Consider the following 13,172-nt stretch of genomic DNA (forward strand, 5'->3'; position numbering starts at 1 on the left):
TCTGTGATTATCCAGGTGTTGCCTTGTGATTAAACAGGACCTGTGCAATAATCACAGAGAGCAAGCAGTGAGTACAAGCCAGGGAGGAAAATTACTGTATTCCCACAGGGATTTTGAATCTCCAGATGGCACTGTAACATCATCCCAAGGAACAGACTGTTTGGTACAATAGCGAATACAGTAACAGATGAGCCAGTTTTCCTCCTATGCATAATTACCCATCCCATTGAAACCAGGATTTGCAGCCTACCAGTGTTAAAGCTGCACTTTCATGTCAATTTAAACCTTACATTGGAAACTTTGTGTATATTGTATGCAGATCAGCTGGATAAAAACAGTCTGCTTTGTCCTAACATCCAGATATAAACCAAGACCTTGCCATCACTGCCAATTAACACCAAGACCTTCAATGATGTCGTAGGTTTAGGTCACAAGTTAAATGCCCTTGTCTGCCACTATTGCCCTGGGAGGTAATGCCTCTGTAGTGCAAAGTGCTAGGAGAATTGGAAAAGGCATGGGGTAAATGTCCTGTGAGCTGAGAGTGCTCCAGGTCTGCCTCACTGGTTTGCATCTGCACCTGCAAATCCCCCCAGCACAGAGCAGAGCTCTCCCACACAGGATTCCTACCCAACAGCGATACAGAAGGCACTGTAGAGATCTTAGCAAAACTAGGTTTAACCTAACTCCGTAGACAGTCATGTCATATCAGGGTGTTAACCTGCCAAGCTCTGCCTCAAAAGCCGTGTGATTTCCTGCTGGCTGGCAAAGGCATAAAGAGATATCAGTGTTCAGTTAGGCAACTCCACACATGAAATGACCTCCTGCTTACAGGAAAGGCTGCAGAAATATGCCACATGCACCAACAAAAATACAGAAAGCTGAACTGTGTTTTGGCCCACTTAGGTGAGCAGAGAAATAAAGGGTGAAAATACCAGATTCCTTGGAAAAATCAAATATACACTGGAAATGTGATTTGATCAAAAATTTCAAAAATCTGTCAAAAAGAAAGGCCCTTCTCAAAGTCCTGCAGGTTCCTCAGAACTGCCTGTATTTAAGGTAGCTCAGCTTTCTTTTGACAAGTTTTTACCCAATACACTTGACTGAGAAATGTTAGCATTTTGCTGTAATGGTTTCTAAATGCTAGAGCTGTCCTGCAAGAGAATACAAAAACCATTCTGTGTTTATTGAGCCAGTTTGATTCTGATGTGTTAATCATCATTAAAACATCAGCTGGCACAAACCACGTGGGTGACTAAATCCTGATCCTCAGGCAAACATGTAATGAGTACTCATTCTTCAAGGTCCATAAAGCATCTGCTCCATGTAGCCTCAACATTCCCCATCCATTTCTCCTGATTGTGAGGAGCCTCTGAGAGGCAGCAGCAGAGCCAGGCTGAGGCTCGGGAGCTGCGATCTCTGGGCTCCCAGGGAGCCTGGCTGGAACGGTGGCTTCCAAGGCTGGGCGCGGAGCTGCTCTACACACTCAGTCACACCAGCTGGCACTGCTGCCTGCTTGCCCAGAAATCTGCAGCCTCTCTCTGGTCTCCTTAGTCTTAACAGACCTTCAACTTTTGATTTCTCTTTGGCTCCTGCCAATCCAGCCTTATTCCATACTTACGCAGGACCTTAAAGTCCTAAAGTGTCTACTACAAGAGCAAGATTTCTGCAGCTAGAGAAGGGATGAAATATTCATCCTGGGCACCTAATTACAAGGGAACAGTACCACTTATTTCAACATGAGGAGATGACAACAAGGCTTAAATAAGTAGCCATAAAAACATTTTCAGGTTATCTTCAAGTACTGGCACAGCTGAGGAAATTGAAGTCTGCTTGCTGACATTTGGGGAACAAGTTTAATGAGACCATTATGCGCTGAATATTCATCCAAACCCAGTTTCAGGCAGATTGCAGTGTCATAAATATTAGATGTAGAGGCAGATTGTGCTCATTTTGCTGTGGTAAGGGAGATCTTATACAAAACTACTAATTCTTAGCAGGGGAATAAGACAAAATCAAGCTGAGCAGTTGAGGCTGGTGAGGACATGCATATTAGACTCTGTTCATTGCAGTACTATTCTTACATTTTTAAATCCTCTGTAAAGAACTTGAAGTTCTCTTTTAGTGAAATTGGTTTGTGCTTCAAGCTGTTCCAGTCCCTCGGGTCTATGGCACACTGTCGTCATTTCTAATTCATCTTCAATTTTATCTGAAAGAGAAGACAGGAAAATATTTATTTTGGCTTTTACCTTTGCTCTTTTAACATGATGGATAGGACAGACTGGATTTCAAGAGCAACAGATCAAAAAGAAACCACCAATAGAACTGATCTGTGTAACTGTTTTCAACCTCCTGAAATCAAAATAAAAGCCACAGGGGTAAAGTAATAGCTCACATTTCTTCCTGGGCTGCCAATTAGCTGCCCATCCACAGAGCCAAAATGGTTGTGAGAGCAGCAGGGCAGCAGCAGACACATTGCTCCAAAAGGCAACCACAGACATTTCATACCTAAATATTGAGACAGTGTGGAGGAATGGCACTTCTAAAGTACTGGCTTTAGCTTTCTAACTGTGCAAATACACCTGAGAGAGCAGACATGCTCAGGCATATCAGACAGTGACCTTATACTGGGGTGAAACAGTGAGGGAAACTTCTCTGTGTGCTAACCAAAAAACTTGCTCTAGAGTCATTGAAGGTTACTTTAGTCCTAGGAGAAATTCAGATTTTGTCCACAGCTGCCGAATCTGGAATTAATTCAGCCTGAATTTAGAAGGACTGTTCGGAGAAAGAGATAAAAAACAAAAAAAAAAAACTTCTATGCATTTTATTAAAGAGAGTGTTCTACAAGGAAGAAAAATACTATCATGCCCTGATTTACCACAACCTCACTTAATTTTTGATGTATGTTTTCCCCTGCCAAGCCCTTCCCCCAGCAGGGTATGCAATGCCCATATACATAGATATTTAGTGTCTATCAGAGATTCTCTAAACTTCAAGGACCAGATCCAGCCTTCAGCTGACATGAAAATCCAATCCAGATCCAAAAGGGGCTTGGCATAAAAGCAAACACTTCCCTTACTGTCAAAAACTGCACAATTCATATCTTGTAAAAACATTTTAGGCTATTTGGCTCAAGCATAATATAGTCATTTCTGTTGTAAGCCAACAATTTAAATCAATATTTGCAAGCAAATAGAGTCACTCCGAATAGAGGAAAGGCATGAATTCAGAGCAGACTGGCTCAGTGAAAGAACAGACCAGTCCAAAGGTGTATTTTCGTAAGCTAATTAATTCTGCAGAGATACACACGCACACATATATATATAGGCATACATATATGTATATTAAATTGAACATTATTAAGGGAGGGCATATGTCAGTAAATGCTAATGGTTAATTAACATTTTGTCAGTATTAAGAAACTGGTGAATTCGGCCATCCTCTTAATCTACCACATCTGCAGCATCACAGTCAGCATTTGTAGGCCTTGAACAGATAAAATGTATTCCTAAATCCTGTTCTGAGGGTCCCTTGCACAGCAGGAGAATAAAGGTGAGAGGCTGTAACAGCAAGGAACAGGAGCAGAGTATCAGCTGTTCACGATGAAGAAAAAAGGGACTGAAGGCCGGCAAGGGGCCAAAAGAAGCCTGAAGTACACACCTTCCCCACACAAAGGGAAAATGAAGAGTCTAGAAATTACAGCTTCTGTTAGAAGAAAGGAAATATAAAAGGATGTCTGCTACAGGAAAAAGTAATTTGAAATAAGGGGGAAAAGCCATTTTCTTTGCACTAGAATTAATGACACAAAATGAAGGAATACAGAAGCTGTGAAGAGAGAAAATTGTGGGGAAGAAATTCTTTAAAACGAGGAACGAGAAATGAGTCTTTGAAAAAAGGAAAGAAAATCCACCTCAATAGTCCTCACCCTCGACAAAGATTTGGCATTTTTTGTTATTTGTTTCTTTTCAGTGCTTCCTCTCAAGTCAGCTCTTTTCAACCTGTTTCTTCCATTCTCTGATACCCTATAAATTAAACACAGAAACTTCAGTGTCAAACCAGGAGACTGGCACTTCCTCCTCTGCCCTTGCTTTTTATCATGGGCATTGTATTTCCTTTTATTTGCATTTTCATTATCATCCTGGCTCAGTCCCTCCAGCTCTTCAGAGGTGTCACTGTATGAAATATGAGCTCTTGGATTTATTACAACTACAGTTTTATTAAACTGAAGTTCAGTGAGGGTGGTGAGTGCAAGCAGATGTGTATATACATTAACACATGCAAATTTAAACTTCTGATAGGAATTATGTTAAGATATTTTATGTAATACTACATTCTTCCTCAGTTTTGCCTTGTTTACAGTTTTCTTCTGAGAGATTTGAGTATAGGAAACACCTCGCTGCTGTTTTAAAGTTAATTTTCTTCTTCAATTCACTGATGTATGAGCAGACCTTGGGACCAACTGCACACACAGTGAGGGGCGAGTTTGGTCACCTCCCCAGCTCAGTGACACCTGTACCTGCTGCTGATGGAAACACACACTAGGGGCTGGACACCATCCAGCTGCTCAGTGAGAGCTTGTAGAGCTTGAACCTTAGCAAAGCTGCCTTTTTTTCTTTTTCTTTTTTTTTTTCCTTTTTCTTTTTGGGTTATCTGTGCTCACTAATCAGGCGGCAGCAGTAACTAATGCAGAAGGCTTCTTCTGCTTACAGATACTGATAAATGGTAATTTATTCTTTTTTCTGTTTTTATTGCCAACACTTGTTGAAATCATCCCAGGATGACTCCCCCTTCCATACCAGATGGCTGCAGTGAGTTGTGTCCTAGGCTGAAGATTGTTTAGCCGGTACAGAGCATTCACTTAGCTGTTTTCCTTACAATGTATTTTAAAATGGAAGAATGGGATGTAACATTTCTTGAGTTAGGATTTATTTCTGCCCCTATTTTTGTGGCTGCTTTAATAGCAGGGTATGAGGTCTGCATAGAATCACCTGTGGTAATCTTACTCCACTGTAGGCCCAGGTTAAAAGAATCACTTAGGTTTGTATTTTTTGTGCAAAATAGCATCTGTATTTGCTTAGCCCATAGGATATGCACATTTCCTTTCATAACGGAAACCAAACAGTGACTTCACTTTACAAAGAAAAATAATCTTGACACACTTGCAAGTACATGCATGTTTTAGATTGTTGCTAATGAAAGAGACTTTTTTCATTTCACTGCTCCTTGCTCAAGAGCAGAGAGTGAATTTTCCTTAAGGAAAATCAATGTTTAAACAGAATACAGTTTAGAAGTTACTTAAAAAATGAAGTTTGCTTGATTCATCTTTTCATATTTGTTCCAATTTTACCATTGGTTATCTTTACAATTTGGGAAGTTCCACACTCAAAGTGCCCGAAAATGGCCCTGCATTTCAGACAAGGTTTGCATTGGAAGGGACCTTAAAGATCATCTAGTTCCAACCCCCTGCCACGGGCCAGGACACCTTCCACCAACCCAAAGCCCATCAAACAACAGTGTGTTATTCCCCAGCTGCTGCCTCGACCCTAGGACTCAGCAGCCACCATCCTGAGCCTGCCCATCCTTGCTGGTGCCTGCAGCTGCACCTGCACCTCCAGACCGTGGCCTGGGCTGGGCTCACACGCGCTGGGGAAACAAGCATCAAACAGCACCTAACACATCTTCCTCAGGTGCAATCCTGCAGCATTTCCAGCCCATGTGCCAAATGAGCAATAGTGAAGCCTCATACAGTGCAAGGGCTGGCTAAGGACAACCCAGAGCCTTAAACAGTTTAAAGGATGTAAACGATGATTTAAATAAAGATGTAAATTGTTTAAATAAAGATGTAAATGACATTGTCCCCTGCATCCAAAGGCTGCAATGTGAAAATGCAGAACACCAGTCTCCATGGTTCATGGGAGGACTTGGAAAACAAGTTGCTCATAATAAATTCACTTTTTGTTAAGGAAAACAGTCAAGACATAAAGTGCAGCTAATGTGCCCCGTGTTAATTGTAAAACTGACAGGCGTTAGATGAAATGGGTAATTTTACGAATACAGCTGAAGGGGATTAAATTATGTGCAAGAATTATTAGACTGCATCTTACTTTTATTAAAAAAAAGGAGCTATATTTTAGGAGCAAGGACCTGAAGAAAAAATTAACTCTACTTTACCCATGATATACTTGAAATTAATCTCCAGACAGAATGTGCTCTTGAGGAGGTCCTGCAGGAAACAGGTCTTGCCTGTGAGAGATCAATTGCAAATATTTGGAAATTTCACGAGGAAAAATAACTCAAGGCCTGAGTGTGTAAGTGCTCATTAGGGCAGGAGCTGGGTGAGAGCTTTGTCCCTGGGGCTCTGAGCCTCCCGATCCCCAGCCCCGCTCTCCGGCAGTACACTCCTGTGCTGTGCCATGTGCTTGTCCCCGGGCACTGTCCCAGCCTTCAAGCGACCCCGCCTGGCACATCCTGCACATCCCTGGAGCCGTGCAGGGACAGAAGTGGCAGCTCAGACTCAGCTGTGATCCCAAAAAAGCGGCAAGGAAAATCTGCTCATGGCAAACAGCAGTTAAAAAATGGAACAGAGGTACCTAGTGATGTATCAAATAGTAAACACAATTAAAGTTGAACACCCAGTGTTATTATTATTTAAAATAATTATTAATATTATACTGCCTGGCTGGAGAGATCAGTTTCCAAAAGGGACTCTCTCCAGGCAATAAACCAAAAAGAGAGTGGTGTCTCCTTATCCACTCCCTTTTTTCTGATAAGACTTTTTGACTCCTTCAGGCCTATTTTGAGTTAGATTTGATGGCCATTGTGGGTCTCTTCCTAGTCAGAATATTCTGTGATTTTCACCAGTAAACCAGCAACATCAAATTAATTTCACAAACAGCCAAGCTTAGCAGGGTGGTTCTGCCTGTGTGAACCTGCAACACTACCACTTGCTGAGAGAAGATACTTGAAAACCCAACAGCGTATAAAATTCCAAGATAAAAATAGCTAATAATAACAAATACAATTAATAAAAAAGATATTTTTTTAGATTTCTTGCCTAATCCTTACAATGATCTGTTCACAATGTATAAATACTGTCCACTGCCTCTCCTTTAATTATTTTCACAGCTGTACACAGGGATGCAAAATCAACATTATTTTCCAAAAAAGGAGGCACCAGAATTTTGAGGTACTTCCCAAATGTTTACACAGATAAGGTCAGGTACTGTGGCTTGAACATGAAATATGCAATGTCAAATTCGAATTCAGATATTTCTGCAGACACTATGAAGTTCACCTGTCATCAGAACTGTTTTTGTTGTCACCATTCCCAGAGGAGGAGACTGCAACATGTCCTTGCAGTGCACACAAAGGATATGCAGGCAGAAGCCACTGGCCTTAAACTGGTTTCCCCAGGTGGGAAATGCAGGTTGAGCTGGAACCAAGGCAAGATTATGATTCCAAAGCAGCGTGGGAAAAGAAAAACCATGAGAATGTCAAGCAATCCAACATGATGCTTTTTTAGAAGAACTATCAAAAACTCTTTAGAGCACACTTCATTAAATAGTTGTAAGAGACTTATGAATTATGAATTAGGTGAGTAAAACTAATTTTTTTTCCTTTTATGGAATAGGTAATTTATAAAAAAAAAAACTCTAATGAGCCAAGAAAATGCATTACAAATGGACTTATTATCTCTGTGAATTACTACTGTTGATGGTTTTTTTTGTCATTAAAAAGCAAATCAGACACTTCAAGTCCCTGATTTATGACTGCACCAATTTCCATTTAGATGGGTTTGCTCCAGTTTTGAGTTAGGAAACAGGTTTTGGAAGAACAATAATCAATGAATACATACAATAGGGTGAAATCAAGTAATCAAAACTATTTATTAGTTCAGTGCCTAATTCAAGTACCTTTTATCCCTGAGTTATCCTGGGGAAAATGAGCTGTGTATTTACATTCATGCAGGTTTTAACTACAATGTAAAACCTAAGGGTTTTTTCCCCCATCAGAGGCACCTTTTTTGAGCATATGGGATTACATACACTTGGCACTGGCTGCAGACTTGACAAGAGAACGTATAAAACATTCAGAAAAAGAAGGTGAATGGGTACAGAGTTTGGCACAGAGAAGGTGAACAGGTACTCTGGCACAGAGACAAACACACGTTAAACCACATAAACTCCTTGTAAGGGCACTCTCAATCATGTACAGTGTTTAAGGGCACAATTGCAGTGGATCACAAAGCTGTAGCCTCCCCTGAGATTTTAGTCTGTATTGGGACTTTTCACCTGGAGACAGAGAACTTGTGCCTCTAAGTGTGTGTGCGTTCCCCTTTCACTGAGGGCCTGGCTGTGCCCTCCCCAAGGCACCCTGAGCTGGGGGAGCACCAAACGCAGATCTGGGGAGATGCAGCCCCAGGTGAGGACAGCCAGAGCATTCTTTCAAATTATATTCCTTGCAGATGTTCACATGACTGTGATACATCCAGAAGCTATCTCCCCCCCACACCATGTTTGTGGTCAGTTTGTCAAAGTCTACTGACAGCACAGCAGTTCTTTGCAGCTTTCACTCTCTCAAGTTACCCAGTTACATAAAATTTTACTTATTCACTAGGGAATTATGCAGCAAATGAGCAGAGCTATAATACATCCATGCTCATAACCTGCACAACACCAGTGCTAATGTTATGCTAATAATCTTTAAAAAACAATTAGCTGTTTTTTCTATTTTGACCTTAAATGTCAATTCATGATCAGTTTGTTTGGATTTTGTTGTTGCTGTTTTTTAAATGAAGCTTCGGTTAGGGTTTTTAAAACAGAAATATTTATTTTCCCAGGCTGTAAACGTGCGGGTTTGCTCACATTTATGAAGAAAATTTGTGTGCGTGTTAGCATACACTCCCTTTCAGAAACAGCAGTGTGTGAAACAGAACTTGCCACAGAAATATAAAGCAACAGTGGCAGTGTGAATGTGGAAGCAATTTTCCTGTTCAAACAGGTACATCACTGCATTATGGCAATTCACCTGTGTAAAGACTAGAAATAGAACAAATTGGTTTGGTCCAGTCAGAATTGAGGACAGAAACACTACCACAAATAAGCACTCTGCAGATCCACTCCAAATGAGCCAGTACTTCCTTGACGATCACTTTTCCCACTTCACAGAACCGTTCAAGTTGAACAGATTGCTCCAAAATGTGAAGCATTATTAAGCAGAACACAAGTACCAATCGAGCTCTATTTTCACAAAAGAAACTGCAAAAAAAGTATCATTCCAATACAGATCCAGATGTTTCAGTAAGAGAAAATGTCTTTAAACGCATGTCATGCTGCAAGCAAGCTCTCTGCTGACACACAGTGCACGCCCGGTGGGCTGGGGACAGCTCAGGGCCACCCACTGGGCACAGACTGTGCTCTGGAGATGTGCTTGTATGGGCAGCACCCTCACTTTGGGCATTTAAATGGATCCTGATCTTGGGCAACCTATAGTGCCTGGATGTCTTCTTCATAAAAACATTCACGTCCCAGTTTTTGGTTTGCCAAAGAAGCAGAACTAGAAGGGAGGTTTCAGGACATTAAGATAAAAGGACAGTGCCTGAACTCTGCTACCTCTGATGCTCCTTTAAGTACAGACTACATACTTACTGACTCAGATAAAGCTGCTTTGATACCTGTACTCAGATTCTCCTCCCACAGAGCATTTTGAATGCAGAATAAATCAGGCACTGTTTTTTACACATACACCCGCTGCCCAGGGTGAGAGCATTTGCTTGGCTGAAACTTTTCATCCAAGTAAATGTCAGTTCCTGATGGCAATTAAAAAAAAATAGAAAACCTCATCCAATACACTATTTCTTTGGCATTAGTAAAAATCCAGTGTGAAAACAGCAAATTGTTTGAAGATTTCCAACAGTTTATTCCTTACAAGGAATTCCTTTTCTCTTTCCCTAGGGCCACACCTAGCTTGTGGTGATGGTCCCAAGAACAGCTGCTTCAGCCAACTGTCTCAGCCATAAATCCTTCCCTATCCTTCACCCCTGGGGTTATTCCCTCAGGAAGGGAGTGAGTCTGTCCTGTACACTCTGCTATCAGCATTGTTGTTGTTACTGTTTGTTTTCTTATTTCATTGCTATTTCTAGCGAATTGTTCTTATCTCAACCCATGATCTTTACCTTTCTGTCTCCAATTCTCCTCTCCATCCCACTGGAGTGAGAGAGAGAAAGCAAATGAGGGGCACATGGTCTGAGGTGTTTCAGTGGCAGCACCAGAGCAGGGGTGAAACTGAGACCTCCCTGAACTCCCATGCAAGAGCCAAACCACCAGCTGCTCCAGCCAGGCAGCAAAGCAAACAGGCAGGGAGCTGAAAGCCCAGCAGACAAGATAGAAGAGTTTCAGGAAACAGACAATAGATTAACATTTTCCTAAATTTGGCCCAGTTAGTGGTGCTGGAAACATTACAACTTTGTTCCTGTGGCAAAAGGTTATTTGGGACAAGCACAAAACTTCCTTCCATTTTTCTGTGCCCTTATTCTGTTTCTCCTGGAAGGCCAATAGGGACAACCACTGTAAGATACTCTACTAGGATATAAATGCAACCAACCACACACTTGGTGAGTTGCTGTGAAGCCAAAATATTTAGTTATTTAAAACTTTATAATGCTTAGGGTTAGAAGATTTAGAACCTATTAATCTGTCTAAGGATTTTTTCAGCTTCTAAAACTCAGTAATTCTCTAACTAGGAAAGGAAGGCCATGAGGTTTAGATCTTCCCAGGCTGGGATCTGGCTTTGATCAGCTCCCTAAAAGCATTGGCAAATTCAGAGATCTGGTCTGTTTTCGAAATACCACCAACAGAGTGATTTGAGACTAATAAACACCAGTGCTTGTAAACACTGGAGGTGTTCTGGCTGACAGTGTCTGAGGACTTCTGTGGGCAGAAAACAAATACACAATTAGGAACATGACCAACGCCAGAACGCAGCTTATTAAATTTTCATGCTGACTCTGATTACTTTCATTTAGCAGCACAGATGTTAAACCAGAATGAGGAGATAGAGTGCCCATGAGTACTGGGAAATGTCTGGCAACATGAGCAAGATTTGGAAAAGAGTCATTAGAGCAGATGCCGCACACATGTGCACTGATCGCTCTTACCAGTCAGTTGATTTTAAAGAAGCCACAAAAACATTGGACTATATTAGATTTCATAATTCTGATTGCTCCATTCCATTTTAAGGAAGTCACGTAGCAGCTCCAATGCAATCCATAGGAGCATCGTGGTTTGGAACGGGAAGAAATTCAGGGAAGTGATGCAAAGTTTTTTTTTTTGTGTAACTGACAGTCTGTTGAACCACTGAGAAGCTGGACACGCCTCTGTGAAACACAAATGTTAAAGACGAAAAAAGCCGGGAACTTTCCTTTCCGGTCGGCGAGGAGGTGGCGGGCCCGGCCCCCGTGTCGGCCGAGCCGGGCCGGGCCGTCCTGCCGCGGGCCGGGCCTCTTCCCCCCTGCCCAGCCGCCCGCCGGTTCCCTCATCGGCCCCGTTCTTGCCGGGCCGGGCCCCAGCAGCTGCCGGGCAGGAATGGGGGGAGGCTGCCAAGCCCAGGCCGGGGCAGGGCTGGCTGCGGCTGCGAAGATCTTGCCGTCAGGTCCCCTCCCCGCAGCACGGCTGAGACCAGAGAGCCCTGCAGCCCGTGGAGAGTGGCCCTGCGGCTGGAATTGAACACAGAGAAAACCATAGATCAACCATGAGGCCGATCCTGACACAGCCCAGCTGTAGCTCCCGCCACAAGTTACCGGCGGGTCAGGTAGGCCCTAGGCGGGATGTTAACTCTTTTGTTATGAATAAGGTGGTAATTCGTGCTGGAAGAGTAAGATTACTAATATAAAATAAAGCCTTAAAAATCACGCCAGCAAGAGAGAAAGGGAGATTACTACATAGGATGACAAAAACCACAGCTAGCAGCTGAGGAGGAGGTGTATCATTAACATACGAAGTAAACCTAACCTGTACAGGAGACGGGGGGGGGGGGGGGGGGGGGGGGGTGCTCCGATGGCATGAACAAGAGAACGCCCAGCGATGATGGCCCGTGAAGATGTTCACCTCAGATAGACAGGACCATCAAGGACATACATCTGAATGCGGGAGAATTGAAGGACAGATACACATCAGTTCCCAACGAGGCTTTGTCCAGTGCAAGACAGACAATAGACATAGCATGAATATGAAGAACTCCAAAAAGGGACAAAGAGACTGCTGTGGGCAAGAAAAAGAGTATAAAAATCGAACTCTGCCAGGCATCATTGGTGAACAGAAGGATTCGGTGCGATAGAGGCTGGATTGTCGTTCACCCAGCTCTGATCCCAGGGTTGGTGCTGCTTTTGATTGTTGGCGGTCGGGACTGTACATTGGTCACCAATAAATTCTATTTTTATTTTTTTATCAAATTGGCTGGATCAATTTTTACCTGTAACACTTTCAATACTTCAGTCCTACCTCGAGTGAGAGAAAGGAACAAGATGCGAGCATGTAAAAGAACATGAAGACACTGAGGTCAGTGAGGAAGAAGTTTGGTCCCAGATGGGAGGGAATGAGGAGATGCCTAGATCTTGGGGCTGAAATCCTCTTGTAAGCTATGGAGAAAAGACTCTTTTTCCCTATAACGCATGAAACTATGGGGAGATTAAAGTGTTCAAATTGATACTGAGTAAAAGTCTCCATGGTAAAGTAAGCTGATGTTAAAGTAGCTGTGATCCCCTAAGAAGTTTAAACAGAGAAAGAGAGAAGGGTGCCTTCTCCCATGCCCGTAGGAGAAGATTTCTCTTTCCAGGTGTGAAGATTATTTTAGAGGTAAATAATGAGAACTTTTGCCTTTGAACAATTCATCTTTAAAACAATACCCCATAAGCTGACACGGCCCATTGACAAGCTGGGGGAAGGCTTGTGGCAATGGGAAGGGCTTCAGGATGGCAGGGTTCCTGGGGCGGCTGCTATTTGTGACAATGTTGAGAACCACAAGAGAACTGGTTTTTTCCTCTTCTGGAAAAGCCTCCATAACCTTAACAAGAAGGACTTCTCTCCCTGAGTGAACTGAAGAAAGACTCTTTTAGAGTCTTTTCTGACTGGAAATTTTAGGTTTGGTTTCTGTACATTGTCAGTGGGAAAGAAAACGTT

General features: G+C 42.5%; 1 protein-coding gene across 9 annotated transcripts in view; it reads right to left on the minus strand.

Moving 5' to 3' along the window:
* The window catches only part of KCNIP1 (potassium voltage-gated channel interacting protein 1), a 292,230-nt gene that overhangs the window by 15,059 nt on the left and 263,999 nt on the right, over nt 1–13,172 (minus strand). For 6 of the 9 annotated variants that reach the window (XM_064388276.1, XM_064388279.1, XM_064388277.1 and 3 more), the window contains one exon: nt 2,082–2,206. In XM_064388276.1, coding sequence (XP_064244346.1) covers nt 2,082–2,206 — 125 coding nt within the window. Of the gene's footprint in view, nt 1–2,081; nt 2,207–3,922; nt 4,019–7,291; nt 7,430–11,152; nt 11,295–13,172 lie in introns of those variants that run through there. The other 3 variants (XM_064388274.1, XM_064388282.1, XM_064388281.1) reach the window with 3 other exon arrangements.

The sequence above is a fragment of the Passer domesticus genome, chromosome 13 (assembly GCF_036417665.1).
Source record: "Passer domesticus isolate bPasDom1 chromosome 13, bPasDom1.hap1, whole genome shotgun sequence".
NCBI classification, from domain to species: Eukaryota; Metazoa; Chordata; class Aves; order Passeriformes; family Passeridae; genus Passer; species Passer domesticus.